Source organism: Nelumbo nucifera, chromosome 2 (assembly GCF_055504915.1).
Source record: "Nelumbo nucifera cultivar China Antique chromosome 2, China Antique-T2T, whole genome shotgun sequence".
Classification (NCBI taxonomy): Eukaryota; Viridiplantae; Streptophyta; class Magnoliopsida; order Proteales; family Nelumbonaceae; genus Nelumbo; species Nelumbo nucifera.
This window is the reverse complement of record NC_142650.1, coordinates 32,217,579-32,233,998: the sequence shown is the minus strand read 5'-3', so window position 1 is coordinate 32,233,998 and position 16,420 is coordinate 32,217,579. Positions and strand designations below refer to the sequence as shown.

General features: G+C 40.6%; 1 protein-coding gene across 2 annotated transcripts in view; it reads left to right on the top strand.

Annotated features, from left to right (window-relative positions):
• LOC104603308 (formin-like protein 18) overlaps positions 1-16,420 on the top strand; it is a 160,926-nt gene that overhangs the window by 19,383 nt on the left and 125,123 nt on the right. For both annotated transcript variants that reach the window (XR_736198.3, XM_010267305.3), the window contains exons 4-11: positions 4-1,607; positions 1,742-1,874; positions 2,696-2,767; positions 3,055-3,153; positions 3,336-3,377; positions 3,774-3,854; positions 3,942-3,992; positions 4,095-4,176. Coding sequence is in view for 1 of the 2 variants with exons in the window: in XM_010267305.3 (XP_010265607.1) it covers positions 4-1,607; positions 1,742-1,874; positions 2,696-2,767; positions 3,055-3,153; positions 3,336-3,377; positions 3,774-3,854; positions 3,942-3,992; positions 4,095-4,176 (2,164 nt within the window). In the remaining variant the exon portion in view is untranslated. The remainder of the gene's footprint in view (positions 1-3; positions 1,608-1,741; positions 1,875-2,695; positions 2,768-3,054; positions 3,154-3,335; positions 3,378-3,773; positions 3,855-3,941; positions 3,993-4,094; positions 4,177-16,420) is intronic.

Genomic DNA, 16,420 nt, shown 5'->3' with positions numbered 1-16,420 from the left:
AAGATTCTCTTCTCTGAAATGGATGCTGCCTCATCTCTTATCACAGTGGATTATCCTCATCTTGAGGAGAAGGAAGGTGTTCCTATGGAAGCATTTGCTAAAATTCAGGAGATCTTTAACAATGTGGATTGGCTAAATCCAAGTGCAGATGCTGCTATAAATTTTCTTCAACAAATAGAAATAGATACAGCAAATATTCTCCAAGATAAGTTGGAGGCTGGTTCTTTTCAGAATGATGAAGGTAGAGATCTAGTACAGGAGCCAAGTCCTGAAAAGCTTCCAGAGAAACTGAAGCCTGTGTCATCAGAAAATAAGATTAAGAGCTCCATGTCTGTGGAACTGGAAAAACAGACTCTGCCCTATAAACTATCTGTAGATTTAGATTCACCTAAAAGTAAGTTTCAACCAAACGAACTGCATGTTGCATTTCAACTACGTTCTCCATCAAAGATCATAACACAACGAATATCTCCTCTATCAAGTCCAATGTCGTATAATTCTCCACAAGGTTCACCTGTGGCAATATCAAGATATCATAGTGCACCCTCAGTTCTTGGTATTACAGCTCTCTTGCATGATCATTCTTCAGATGGGAGTCCAGACAGCCTTAATCTTCTGGTTGCATCTCCTCCTTGCTATTCACCTTCACCTAAACTTTGGGGGTCTAGTATTGTTTCATCAATACCACCACCACCACCACCACCCTCACTGCTGAATCCTTTGATGCCTTCTACCACAATAATTTCTTCAATCCCTCCATCACCATTACATCAACATCTATCAACTTCAAAATCATCAGCTCCTTCTCTAATGCAGGATCCTGGAACCTCTTCTTCAGATGGAGGCCAGTTATCACTGGCTTCTCCCTCTCCACCTCCCCCTCCCCCTCCCCCTCCCCCTCCTTCCTGTAAGGAGGCATCAGCATCTGTGATTGTCACTGTAGATTCAATTCCTCCTCGTCCTCCACCTGTGCCCCCATGTTTAGGTTCCACTGTTAAGAATTTATCATCAGTCCCACCACCACCACCACCACCACCTCCTTTTCCATCCAAAACTGTTTCATTCGCCCTCTCTCCTCCTCCCCCACCTCCACCCATGGAGAAGGATTTGCGACCCAAAACCATTTCATCAGCCCCCTCTCCCCCTCCTCCCCCACCTCCTCTCATGAAGAAGACAGATCTTTCATCTGGTCCTCCTCCACCTCCACCTCCTCCTATGTGTTCAGGAATTTCCCCAGGTCCTACTAATATATCTATTGCACCACCACCACCTCCTCCCCCTGGTTTTTCATTAAAGAGTTCTGGGCCTCCATTAAATAACTCTCCGCATGTTCCACCTGTGCCTCCTCCTCCAGCTCCTTTTCCAAATGGGGTTTCAAGGGCTGGTGATGGTTTCCCACAATCTCTTTCTTCAGGCAATAGTGGAGCTAGTGGTGTTGCTGGTCCTCCAACTCCTGCACCACCTTTAATTTCTTTTGGTATAAAGGGACGAGGGTTATCACGTAATACAAGTCCAAGGAATCAACAAAAGAAGTCTTCCTTAAAGCCATTGCATTGGTTCAAGTTAACACGGGCAATGCAGGGAAGCCTGTGGGATGAGATATCTAAGTATGTTTTCTCTTGCTTTGTATTTGCATTCTCTTTCATGTTACGAAATGTGACTTTTCCTATTTATAGGATTTCAGAATCATTTATATATACATATATATGTTTCTATGTGTGTGCATTTCTTTCGATGCTAGGTCTCCAGGGGTTGTTGAGATGCCAGAACTAGAGAATCTTTTCTCAGCAGCTGTTTCAAATTCTGAACGGGGCTCAGGTCAAAACTCAAGTCAGCGTGCCTCAGCTGGACCTAAATCCAATAAAGTCCACTTGGTAATTTGGCCATTGGTTCTCATATGATACCACATTTTTTTGATCAATATATGTGATACAACATTTACCTATAGTTAATTGAAATCTATTTTGTTACTCAAGGGTGTGGCTCGTTTAGATATTGTTTATGCTCTTTGTTAAGAATTAAGAAAGATTTTCCCCATTTAATGGGAAGAGGTATTTGCAAATCATAACAACAACAACAACAACAACAACAACAACAACAACAACAACAACAACAACAACAAAGCAATTACTACTACTACTGCTACTGAGATATTTGCAAATCATAACAACAACAACAACAACAAAATAATTACTAACTACTACTACTACTACTATTATTATTATTATTATGATAATAATCATCGTAGTTATTATCATCATTGTTATCATAATCATTTTTACCATTATAGTTATTATCATTATCATTATGATAATTATAGTGATAACAATGATGATGGTAATAATAACAGCAACTGCAATACTAGGCCCAATAAACCACGACTAGTCTGTCAACAAACATATATGCTCAGCTTGAGGGGGAGTGTTAGAATACTTTGTATGCACAATTAAGGCTAGTGATATAATTTCAAAAGATTAAATATGATACTTTCGTTTTAGTTGACTAGAACAATCAGGTGTGCTCTTTCATTCTTTCTGTTCTCCTTTCCTCTTGTTTCTCTCCATTTTCTATTTCTACCTTCTTCAAGCCCTAAATCTTTAATTTCCTCAAAATAAGTTTTAGTGATTAGATTGTCATGAGCAGAACTTCAATTCTGCCTTTGATATCTCATAACATCTATCTATTATTCTTGCAGATTGAGCTAAGGCGGGCATATAATTGTGAAATCATGCTTTCAAAGGTCAAAATTCCATTGCCAGATATGATGGTATGCTAATAGATAGCATTTCAAGTAGCTAAGGTTTCCATAGAGGCTAGTTTGATTATAATTGTAGAAGGGCCATAAAAATGGTCTTTCTATAACTTAAAATGCTTAATTATTTGAGTTCCAGACCATGTGTTTTGTCTCTTTCTTCCATTATCATTCTATCACCTAGTCCTTGGGATGTCCATCTATGCATTCTTTCATATAGAAACTGTAATCATGTCAGGAGCATTGCAGTAATAAACAGCTTTTGATTGATTCTTCCTGTTGATTTTGCCTTTTCATTACAGCATGCTGTACTTACACTGGATGAGTCAGCATTAGATGCTGATCAGGTTGATAACCTAATTAAGTTTTGTCCAACAAAAGAAGAGATGGAACAACTGAAGGTAGATAATTATTATTTTTTCTTTGCAAGTCATAAATCCTGGATATTTTTCTGTACTGTGTACTCAACTTCAAATATTTCATATTTCCCTTAGATCTTGAGATAAAAGTAGGGAGGTTCTTTTGGAAATTATACTCTGATATTCTTTTGAAGCATTTTAAGTGCATTCACTTTCATACACAGGGCTACAATGGAGACCCAGAAAACTTGGGGAAATGTGAACAGGCAAGTCAGCTCCTACTCTTTACTTGATTTCCTCCCCTCCCCCACCTGAATCTTTGTCTTGCTAGGAAAGAAAATATAACGTATACTTAAAAGTGTTCATTAATGTTATGTTTAGTTTGAAAGAAAAGGCCAGGAAAGGAAGGGAAAGGTAGGGAAACCTGGTACAGATTTCTCCACTTTTCCCTTTCTTTTCCTACCTTCTCTTTCAAACCAAACACAGCCTAAGGCATTAAGGTTGTCATCTATTAGGTTTATAAAAGCAGCATGAGTTGATGGTTTCAGTTCAAAACTACTTTTATTAACCCATGAAATTACATGATTGCTTTTCTGCTTGTTAATTAAAACCTGGTCTGAAAATGTATCCAATTCTCATTCTCTGGTGCAATTTTGTAACAGTTCTTCTTAGAGTTGATGAAAGTTCCACGAGTTGAATCTAAGCTTAGAGTTTTCTCATTTAAGATACAGTTTCGTTCCCAGGTCAGAGTATGGTGCAATATATCTTGTTTTTTTTTCCAGTATTACCTTGTTTCCTGCTATCACTTTATATGGCCATTTCCTTTCCAGGTTTCTGACCTTAGGAACGCTCTGAATGTTGTAAATTCTGCATCAGAAGAGGCAAGTTTTTCCTCTTACTTTTCTAGTATTTCTTTTGCACTCAATTAGGTATTTCTATGAAGATTAGAATCTCATAAACACTGAGACCAATGTGTGTATCAGATCAGGAATTCTGATAGATTGAAGAGTATCATGAAAACAATTCTTCAACTGGGAAATGCATTGAACCAGGGAACTGCAAGGGGTAAGTTGAAATTCGATTGGTCCAGTATATTAGCAATGAGTACTGTCAATGTGTCATATATTGTTGAAACATGAAAGATCCAAGTGTGTGCAGCCTTAACAATAAAAGAAAAAGGAGAAAAAAACTAGAGAAGAAAGTGTAAGAAGAGGAAAGAAGAGAGGAGAAGCAAACTGGAATAGAACTAGGGATGCAGTAGAGAGGAGAAGATGAATTAACTTCATCTAATTTCCGCCCCACTTTTATTATTATAGTAAAATAAACTATTCTAACACTCCCCCTCAATCTGGAGCATAAATGTCACAAAGCTCTATCTTGTTACAAATATGATCCATGCGAGTATGGCTCAGCCCTTAAGTAAAGAGATCGGCCAACTGATATTCTGATTTTACATATGGAGTAACCACTTCTCCAATAAAAACATTCTCTCTCACAAAATGACAATCCACTTCTATGTGTTTTGTCCTTTCATGAAAAACAGATTAGAAGAGATGTGAATTGCAGCTTGGTTATCACAAAACAGCTTTATAAGTTTAGTAACCTCTACTCCAAGTTACTGCAACAATTGCTTCAATCAAACCAGCTGACAAGTAGTGTGAGCCATTACATTGTATTCTATTTCAACACTACTCCTGGGTCCTGGCTATCACACTCTATTTCTTACTCTTCCAGGTAATTAAGTTTCCATAAAAAAAGTGCAATATCCTATAGTGGACTTCCTATCTGTTATTGTATCCGAGTAACCTTCTAACACCAACTCTCCCCCATTTCTATACAGTAACCTATTTCCAGGAGCACCTTTTAAACAACGTAGAATTCTAACAACACCTTGCTAGTGCCTAATTCTTAGGTTTTGCATAAATTGGACAAGTTCTCCCACATTGAATGAAATGTCTAGTTTGGTGATAGTAGATAGTCTTTCCACCAACCTCTTTTACCTTCATGGATCTTCCAAAAGCTCCCCCTCACTACCAGTGATCTTAGTGTTCGATTCAATAGGGGTTTCAACTGGCTTAGCCCCTAGTAACCTTGTTCTCTCCTGTAAATCAAGTACATAATTCTGTTGTGAGATTGAGAAGCCAATGATGCTCTATTGTGACAACCAAGCAGCTATCAATATTGCACATAATCTTGTTCAACATGATTGAACTAAGCACATTGAGGTTGATATACATTTTATACGGGAAAGAGTTTCCTTAGGAGAAGTTTGTTTGCCATTCATCACCTTAGAAGACAATTGGCTAATATTTTGACCAAGGGAGTTATGAGAGGGAAGCTGACACACTATATAAGCAAGCTAGGCATGATTGACATCTATGCTCAGTTTGAGGGGGGTGTAAAGAGACTGGGTTGAATGGGCCTTAGTATCTTTTCTTGTAGTATGTTTTTATTTATCTGTTAACTAATGGATAATAGGCCCATCTTAATGGGCCTGTTATTTCTTTTTTGCTAGTTCTCTTTATGTTATTGCCTAGCTGGCTGCCCACTTAAGGGTATACTTGTAATTATGCTAAGATTGAAGTTTAGTAAAAAGGATTAGAGAAGGAAGGGAAGAGATATTCAAACTCTTCTTCTTCTTCCTCTTCTTTTCTCCATCTTCTTTCTTTCGTGTTGCTGTTCTCTTCTTTTCTTCCTCTTTTCTCTCTAAATTTTCCAAGTTTACATCAGTTTTAGAGGACTGATTTACATCTGATGTGAAGACTTAGTCACAACTAGAACAAGAGGAATGGGGTCCTCAAAGGGAACTGGAAGTGGAGGTGGAGAAGAAGAAGAAGAGACATCGCCTAACCCAGAAAAAAACGAAATAGACTCAATGAAAGTAACATCAGGATACACAAAGGAACGTCGAGAACTGGGTTTATAACACTTATAACCTTTATGAGTCTGGGAATAGCCAAGGAAGATACACTTAGTGGATCATGCATCTAATTTGCCCATTTCAGGCCTAAGATTATGGACAAAGCACACATACCCAAAAACCCTGGGAGTAAGAGGAAGCAGAGACAAGGTAGGAAACAAAATGGTGAAAGGAGAATGACCTTCAAGGATGGGCATTGGTATCTAGTTAATAAGTGCAAGATGTAAGCACAACATCACTCCAAAAACATTTGGGTGCATTCATATGGTGCAAAAGGGACCGAGCAGTTTCCAAAAGATGGCAGTTCTTTCTCGTAGCCACCCCATTTTGCTATGGGATGTAGGTACATGAGGCTTGATGGATAATGCCATGTTCCAAATACTCCTGAAATGGTGTATAAAAGTATTCTCGGCCCTTGTCAGAACGAAGAATCTTAATGTGTACACCAAATTGATTGTGGATTTCGGCATAAAATTTTTGGAAAATGAAAAACAATTCATTCCTTTCTTTCATAGGATAAAGCCATGTCATCCTTGAATAATCATTAACAAAAATTACAAAGTATTTGTAACCATTGTATGAAACTATTTTATTTTGACCCCAAATGTCTTAATAAACTAAAGAAAAAGGACTCGACATCTGATTATCAACCCTAGGACTAAAGGGAACACGATGATATTTCCTTAACTGACATGACTCACAATCCAAAACAGAAAGACGACTCTCAAGGACAGGACAAGTTGTTAAACAGTTTTGTATGCCCTTAGCTTCAATCAGAATGATGTACTTTATGAGTTTATTGTAAATGAATAAAAGTGCATATTTGATTCATGTTCCCTTGGTATGTTTCTATGTAATACCCTTAAACTGGACACTTAATGAGACTCGTGTTAGTTTAGAATGTTCACAGCCAGTGGGTCGGTCTTGAGAGACCTATCCTGACAAGGCTGACACTGTGGTGCCACCAAGTCGGTTGGGGTGGCCTGTCTCGGCTGCCAGGGTGAGACCCTAGGCACATACAGTGTAGGATTAATTGAATCTATGAACTGGACCAGATTTCCAGTATTGCCCTAGACCTTGGAGATTGATGAGCAAAACTGGAAAGTTACACCCGACCCCTAGACTCGATTATGATACTGCACTAGGTGTCAGATTGGGCTGTCTTTGATGTACCAATCAGTGAAATCCTTAGCGGGGGTCAAAACCTGGGTATGTTGGGACAGTCCGAGAATTCATCTGAGTGAGTGATCATAGTGATAGGATCAGCCCCTTTGTCGGACAAAGGTAATGATCGGGGATGCACTCTCACTGATGGAAACCAAGACTGCCGGCAGCTGATTTCAACCGTTGAGATTTGTTTTGCAAAGTATATTTTATATGAGATATAAAAGTATATATATTATGGTTTCTCAAATGTTTGCAAGAAGGTTTTAATTCCCGGGATCCATATAAGTAGAGAGTGCAACACTATTCCTTGTAGCCGAGGGAGAGGTCCTCTATTGTCGGGCAGTGTATGATCATTATGGGCTGAGAAGTTAAGTGTAAGACCATTGAGGATAATACCTGATGGGCTAATCTTGCATCTGCCCACAGTCCCTGGGTGTTACAAGGTGGCTTGGCTCAGGGACCACTTAAGGTAAGTGTTGGGCCCATAGAGCCCACTTGATGGGTTTTCAGGGGGTGCACTGTCCATAACAGTGTATTCGGCCAGGCCTTGTAATAAAGGCTGGGCCGAACCCATGTGGCTGATGTGTAGATCAATGCTTGGGTCCCACGCCATACAAGGAAGCCCAACTGGGCAGCAGTTAGGAAGGTTAAGTGAGTACATAAGCTTAATGGGCCTAAAGCCCATTCCGAACTAGGCCATTTATTTAGTTAATAATGGGGCGAATTCTGAGATGAATTAGCAGATAGGATAGGGTCTTGACCCTATCCACTCAGAGAGTCCAGATCTGAATGTGATTCAGATTTAGAAACCTCCTAATGAGATTAGGAGAAAGCTAATCTAATCTGCAGATAAAATAAGGGTTTATCCTTATCACCTGAAGAGAAGGCTGATCCAAATATGATTTGGATAAGCGGCTCCTAATGAGATTAGGAGCTGATCTTTTTAGGTTAACATAAGGAGGGGGCGGCAACCTTTAGAGACATCACATCAGATTTTCTTCAGTGCTGAAATCAAGAAGAGAGAATTCTGCACCCTGCGAATACTCTCTTGCCGCCTCCCTGTTCTTGCCGCCCTGTTTGCTAGTTCGATATCCAGTTGTGGGAGAAGTCAAGATTGGATCTTGACATCAGTTTTTTGAGAAAGGATTGAAAGGAAGTTGTGCTCACGTACCATCCTGCTGATTCTTGCGAAGGACAGAGTTCTTGGAGAAGAACACTGCTGATTCTGCTCCATCCTGCACTGCGCCATCTTCAGTGGGAGCAGTCTTTGGATCCTTCCTTGGGCGTGAACACCTTTGTTGGGAGATATTATTTCTCCGTATCAGGTATAATCCTCTCCTACTCCTTTTGGTTCAGATCTGGTTCAGTTTATGGTTCAAGAATGATCATTGAAAATATGATTTTCTAAAATAGGGAATGCGATTTCCAGTTGAAGGGAGAGAAAAATTTTTGAAATTCGCCCCCTTATTCCGCAATCTTTGGGCGTCCATACGATGGATTTCTAATCCCTTCACAAGTAACTTAAGTGTTTTAAGCGACAAGTGACCAAGTCTACAATGCCACTGAATAGGAGAAAGAGATGTCTGAAGAGCCGTTGTTGAACCACTACCACCATGAAGATAATACAGTCCATGAGCTTCATGCTCTCCACCAATCTTCATCTCCATCTTGGGATCCTGAAAATTTATGAAGAAGGGTAAAAAGTGATAGAGCAATTAAGAGACTTGGTCAACTTACTAGCAAACATAAGATTAAAAGGGAATTTAGGAACATACAAAACTGAGGATAGGGATAAAGAATCTATGTCAACACTACCAACATCACATATGGAAGATGTGGGACCATTAGAAAGGGTAACAAGGTGTGATGTGGAACATTGAGAAAGGGAGGAAAACACACTTGGAGTCCCAGTCATATGATTGGAAGCTCTAGAATCGATAATCCAATGGGAGGGTTTGGATGCCAGACAAGCCATACCTGAATGTGCAAGGGTAACTGTATTCTATTGAGACATTGAACTACCATCATTGGCCACTGCATGCTTTGCCCAAGTTGAAGATGGGCCATTACTATGTCCTTTGCAGCAAGCTCCCCCTGAATCTTGGCCTCCAATACGTCTACCACCACAACTATACATGGGTCCACCACCACCACTACGGCCGGGTTGAACTCCCTGAGCTCCACCTATGACTCCACGACCTCCCCTTCTTGTCACTACAAAGGTAGACCTATAAGAGAAAATTAGATTTCTCTGTAGGTCCAATAGAAATCCTCTGAAGACAGGCAAACACCTCTTTAAGAGAGGGAAGAGCAAACTCACCTAGTATCTATGCTCTCATTGGTTCATATTCAGGTTTCAACCCTACTAAAAATCTGGTTACATCGAGTTGCTTTCTCTGTTGTTGCTGAATTTTAACATTAGAAGTAAGGGGATGGTACACATTCCACTCATTGTGAAGATTCCTCATGTTAGCATAGTATTCCTCAAGACTTTGATTACCTTGCTACAAATTAAAGTACTCCTGATATGTAAAGATAGTGAGAGGATCTAGCTGCGGGGCTATTTTTGTACTTTTACTCTTTGTTGTACAACTATTCTTTGTACTCTAAGGGCAGATTTGTCCTTTTATCCTTTTAATATAAATATAACTTTATAGTTGTTAGAATGCTCGAGTCAGGGGTATTTTGGTCATTCTGGTGTATCTTCTTGAATGTGAAAGGTCTATTGTATCTGAGTTTAAGTTATGTGTCCCATCTTCTATGAGGGATAAAATTGTCTTTCTTGTAACTCTAAGTTTTATGAATAAAATTCAAGTGGGTCGGCTAGGAGAGTGATTTTTCACATTCTCTCTAGTCTGGCCGAACTCTCTTCTTCTTCTCTCCTTCTTCTTTCTCTTTTCTTTCTTCTTTCTTCTTCTCTACTTTGACCTAGAATCAACTAGGGTTTATTCACATGGTATCAGAGCTGTAAGGTCGTATCCTCACTCCTTTCTTGCTGCTGTTCTCTTTCTGGGTTCGCCGCCAACCTTCACAGTCATCTTCTTCTTTTCCGACTGACCTGAGTGGAGGTTCGATAAGGGGCTGAAAAGGAGCTGTCGTTTTGTGGGCCTGGAGGTGAGAATGCCTCCGGTCGTTGCTGTGGTGGTCGTTGGAGTGGTATATTAAACCCTCTCTTCAGTATCGAAGAGGGCTGAATGTGGACAGGTATGAACACTACTGTTGCTGGTCCAAGTAAGGGACTGTGAATGTTTTTTTTTTTTTGCTTCAAAAGTTGGTTGTGGTGATGCTCGGTGTGACTGATATGCATTTCAGTCGTGTTCCTCTGCATTTCTCTTCATATGTATGCTGAAAGAAGAGTTGTCGACTGCTGAAGTTCACAACAGCAGTAGATTGGTGGTGGTTGTGTCGTGGTGATTGGTGTATCTATGTTTCTAAATATTTAAAAGTTGATCTCCTGGACCTTGTGTGTAATCAGTTCTGCAGTGTGCAGCCCAAGTGTTTGATGTGAAGACTGAGTGATTTCAGTCTTAGTGTGTTGATGGTAAATGGTTCTGCAGTGTGCAGCCCAGGTGTTTGATGTGAAGATTGAGTGATTTCAGCCTTAGTGTGTGGTGTGTAATGTGTATTTAAAGAAGCTGGAGTTAGTGGTGTTATAAGCGAGATAAGCCTTGTGAAAGAGTGTGAGGTTGTGTTGTGTATTTGAAGGTGAAATAATTAAGATGGCTTCATTTGAAAATGGGAATGATAACAAAACAGGTGTCATGCTTTCTCCAGACTAGTGTTCAAATGACATCCATCAAGTTGAATGGTGAGAATTATGTACCATGGGCAAAATCTGTGGAGGTGTTCTTGAAGGCCAAGAGGAAGGTAAAACATGTAAGAGAGGAGAAACCTTCCTCTGATTCCCCTGGGTTCAGTGACTGGGAACAAGAAGATGCACAGATAACGACATGGCTCTGGAACAGCATGGAACCAAAGATTAGTGTAAGCTTCATGTTCCTAGATACAACTAAGGAAATCTGGGATCATGCTAAGAAGTTGTATTCTGGACAAGACAATACAACTAGGGTGTATCAGTTATACCAAGAGTACTTCAATTTGAAGCAAGGGAGTCAAAGCTTGGAAGAGTACTATGCAAGTTTGAGGAACATTCGTAATGAGCTCATTGTGTATCACCCTCTAACATCAAATGTCCAGATCCAACAACAACAACGTGAACAACTTGATGTGACTAGGTTTCTTGTGGGTTTGAAGGCTGAGTATGAGCCTGTCAGAGCACAGATATTGGGGGGATCAGCTCTTCCCTCACTTGAAGAAGTTTTTGCCCGTCTTAAGAGGACATCCATTGAGCCGGTGGAACATTCTTCCTTCTCTGATAGATCTGGTTTGGTAGTGACTAAAGGGAGTGGCCGTGGAAGTAGAAGTGGTGGTGGCAAGAAACCATGGTGGACACATGTTTAACCGGGCTAGTGGCCGGACTGGAGGCCGAGAGTCAGGGGGAGGCCGTGGAAAAGGAAGGAGTAATGCTCAGAGAAAATGTACACATTGTGGCTTAGAGGGGCACACAGTTAATTTCTGTTATGATTTGCGTGGTCCACCCAACACTTGGGCTAACCATGCTACATCTAAGAGTAGTAGCACAATTACTGAAAGCCAGCAAACTGCCCCAACCCCCTCCACACCTGCTTGTGCTTCTGGGCAAGAAATGGTGAGTGTACCACGGTAGTATATGAGCAGTTCCTTCAAACATCTCAGCAGAACACAACTACACTTGCCCATTCAGGTATGACTTGCTTAGCTTCCAAAGCCTCACCCTGGATCATTGATTCCGGAGCCTCGGACCATATGTCTGGGACTCTTGATGTATTTTGTTCCCTTTCTTGCTCCTCCACATCTCAGACAGTTACACTTGCTAATGGTTCTACATCTCCTATTTGTGGTGTTGGTGATGTTGATCTCTCCTCCTTGTCTTTAGCATCTGTTTTATATGTTCCTAAGTTCCCTTTTAACATTATGTCTGTTAGCAGATTAACCAAGTCCCTTAATTGTTCTGTAACCTTCTACCCTTCTTCTTGTGTGTTTCAGGATCTCAAGACGGGGAAGAAGATTGGTGGAGGGCATGAAGCAGGTGGTTTGTATTACCTTGATGGTGGTGGCCCCCCAGTGGCTTTTCAGTCGTCTCTTACTCCTCTCCAATGGCACTGCAGACTTGGTCATCCCTCTCTCAAGGCTTTGGAGCTGCTAGTTTCTTCCTTGAGTCATCTTTCATCATTAGATTGTGAGTCATGTCAGTTGGGAAAACATCATCGAGTCTCATTTAGTCCAAGAATTGATAGTCGTGTCTCAAGTCCTTTTGCTTTAGTTCATTCTGATGTATGGGGTCCAGTTAAAGTGGTGTCATACAATGGGTTTAAGTATTTTGTAATCTTTGTTGATGACTTTTCAAGGATGACATGGATCTATCTTATGAAAGACCGTAGTGAATTGTTCTCTATTTTTCAGAAATTTCATGCTGAAATATGCACTCAATTTGGTGTTCATATGAAAATACTTCGCTCCGATAATGCCAAAGAATACATCTCCTCACCATTTCAGCAATACCTAGAACATCATGGAATAATTCATCAAATTTCTTGTGCCTACACCCCGCAACAAAACGGTGTAGCTGAACGGAAGAATAGACATCTTCTTGAAACTGCTCGGTCCTTGATGATCAATATGCATGTCCCAAAGCATTTTTGGAGTGATGCTGTTCTTACATCTTGTTTTCTAATAAATCGGATTCCCATGTCAATCCTTGGAAGTCAATCCCCTTTCTCCGTGTTGTTTCCTACTTTGTCTCCATTTCCTCTCACCCCAAGAGTCTTTGGCTGTGTTTGTTTTGTTCAACACTTGGGGCCTGGAGTAGACAAGCTAGATGCTCGAGCTACGAGGTGTATTTTTCTTGGCTACTCGAGGACTTAGAAAGGGTATAAGTGTTATAACCCAAAATTTCATAAATCGTTTGTGTGCTCTGATGTCACCTTCTTTGAATCAGTTCCATTTTTCTCAGATGTTGGGGTCTCTTCTTCTCCCTCTATTACTCAAGTGTATACCCGCAGAAGTGCTTCGGCTCCTCCTCCACTTCAACACCTGTCGACAGATCCTGCTACTGCTCCTTCCCCCTCAGATCTTGATCTCCCTATTGCTTTGCGGAAAGGTAAACGTACTTGTACTTCTCATCCCATTTCGGACTATGTTTCCACTGCTCACCTTTCTACTTCTCACCTTAAGCACACTGTTGGGTGTAAATGGGTCTATACAGTGAAGCATCTTCCTGATGGCAGTGTGGAACGATTGAAGGCACGGTTAGCGGCCAAGGGCTATTCTCAGTTATATGGTGTGGACTATATGGAGACATTCTCTCCTATGGCTAAAATTGGTTCAGTTCGGGTGTTGATCTCATTAGCTGCTATGTATGATTGGCCTCTCATACAACTTGACATAAAAAATGCCTTCCTACATGGTGATCTTGTTGAGGAGGTGTATATGGAGCAACCACCAGGGTTTGTTGCTCAGGGGGAGGCTGGTAAGGTGTGCAGGCTCAAAAAGGCAATCTATGGACTGAAACAATCTCCACGTGCATGGTTTGGCAGGTTCAGTGAAGTGGTGAAGGCCTTTGGGATGAAACAGTGTCAGTTTGATCATTTTGTGTTCAGCTATAAATCAAAGGATGGGAAAATCTTGCTAGTCGTGTACGTGGATGATATTGTCATAACTGGAAGTGACAACAATGGAATTGACAGGCTAAAAAAAATTCTTACAGGACCACTTCAATACGAAAGATCTGGGGAAGCTAAAGTATTTCCTAGGAATAGAGGTTGCGAGGTCAAAACAGGGGATCAACCTATGTCAGAGAAAATATGTTCTTGATCTACTTGAAGAAACAGGGTTGTTAGGCGCTAAACCAGCAGAGACTCCTATGGAACTCAATGCCAAGTTAAGTGTGGATGCAGGTGAAGAGTTTGATGATCCTGGAAGATACAGAAGGTTGGTGGGAAAGTTGAACTACCTGACCATTACCCGATTAGATATATCATTTGCTGTGAGTGTGGTGAGTCAGTTTATGCAACATCCCCGGGTTCCTCACTGGGAAGCTGTTCTGAGAATTGTTAGGTACCTAAAGGGTGCTCCAGGTCATGGTTTGTTATACCAAAAGGGAGGAACTCTTGAGATAGTAGGGTACACAGATGTTGACTGGGCTGGCTCTATATCAGACAGGAGGTCAACCACAGGGTATTGTACCTTCCTGGGTGGCAATCTTATAACTTGGAAGGGCAAGAAGCAAACAGTGGTGGCAAGAAGTAGTGCAGAAGCAGAGTACAGGGCTATGGCCCACACCACATGTGAACTAGTATGGCTGAAGAACTTACTACAGGAGATGGGTTTCTCAATTGACAAACCCATGAAACTATATTGTGATAACCAAGCTGCTGTTCACATCTCATCCAATCCCGTCTTCCATGAAATAACTAAACATATTGAGGTGGATTGTCACTTTGTGAGAGAGAAAGTGATAAGTGGGGTAATAACTACATCTCACGTGAGCTCAGGAAATCAGTGGGCAGATCTCTTCACAAAAGGATTGTCTCGGGGAAGAATAGATTACATTTGTAACAAGCTGGGACTATATGATATATACTCTCCAGCTTGAGGGGGAGTGTTAGAATGCTCGAGTCATGGGTATTTTGGTCATTCTGGTGTATCTTCTTGAATGTGAAAGGTCTATTGTATCTGAGTTTAAGTTATGTGTCCCATCTTCTATGAGGGACAAAATTGTCTTTCTTGTAACTCTAAATTTTATGAATAAAATTCAAGTGGGTCGGCTAGGAGAGTGATTTTTCACATTCTCTCTAGTCTGGCCGAACTCTCTTTTTCTTCTCTCCTTCTTCTTTCTCTTTTCTTTCTTCTTTCTTCTTCTCTACTTTGACCTAGAATCAACTAGGGTTTATTCACAATAGTGTCGATTGACACATTGGATCACACCCACCAAATCTGTTCTCTTTCTCTCTCATTCTAAACTTTCGACTTGATTATGACATGGTATCAGAGTAGGTCACAACCTGATCTACACATAACATCTCGTTGATTATCTCTGTTACTATTGGTTCAAGAACTCTGTAATAGTATTTGAGATGTTCTTGAATGTCCTTTAATCCTCTTCCTAGATCGGCTACAGATCTGAACTTTACAGACCATTTTCCTGGACTGCTGCGCCATTGGATTCACCTTACTTTTTAGATCTCCTCGTAGAGACATCGGATCAGCCTGAAATCTTAGATCTGGTGTCACCCAGACCAGATCTATTGAATCCCTTTGCTTAGGTTTGGATCAGTCTTGATTTTGAGGGGCTTTGATCCACTCTTCAGTTTGGCAGAACATTACAGTTACCTTTTTTGGACATCATCTGAAAGGTATTCTCTTTTTTTTTTTTTTTTCTTTGGTTCGAACCTTATTGGTTTTTTGGAAGTGTTGTTGCCTTTTGTCTCCTGATGACATCGGAAAGGATGGAGGTTCTTCCTATTAAATTCAATGGTACAAACTACGCATTATGGAAGTTTAACTTTCAATTCCATGTCGAAGCTAAGGGTCTCTGGGGATATTTGGATGGCTCTATTCCTAAACTTGATGACTCTAATATTAAGGGACTTAATCAGTGGAAGATAGACAACGCAAAAATTGTATCATGGATTCTAGGTTCGGTCGAAATTGATATTGCTATCCCTATGAGAGGGTACAGGACAACCTATGAGATGTACCAGTATCTCGAGAAAGTTTTATTAGCAATCGAACACCTCTAGACAGTATTAGAGAGGTTGACATCTTCTCATACTATCAGGGAGACAGAAAGGTCCAGGAATATTATGTAGGATTCATCAACCTTTGGACAGAATATGAGTTAGTTCACATGGGAAAGGATCCTTTAGGCTGTTGTGTGAAGTACATGAAGGAACACTTTGACAGAAGGAAGATTATGCACTTCCTAATGCATCTAAGTCCTGAGTTTGAAGTCGTCAGATCTAATATCCTGAGCCAAGGAACACTTCCTGACTTAGATACTATCCTTGGGGAAAATTTGAGAGCAGAAACCAGATTGGCTACACAGACTACACAGGATGGAAGAAAAGATTCCAACATTGATGCTGCCTTCCTGGCAACTAAACCAAAAGGGAAGAAGGACTT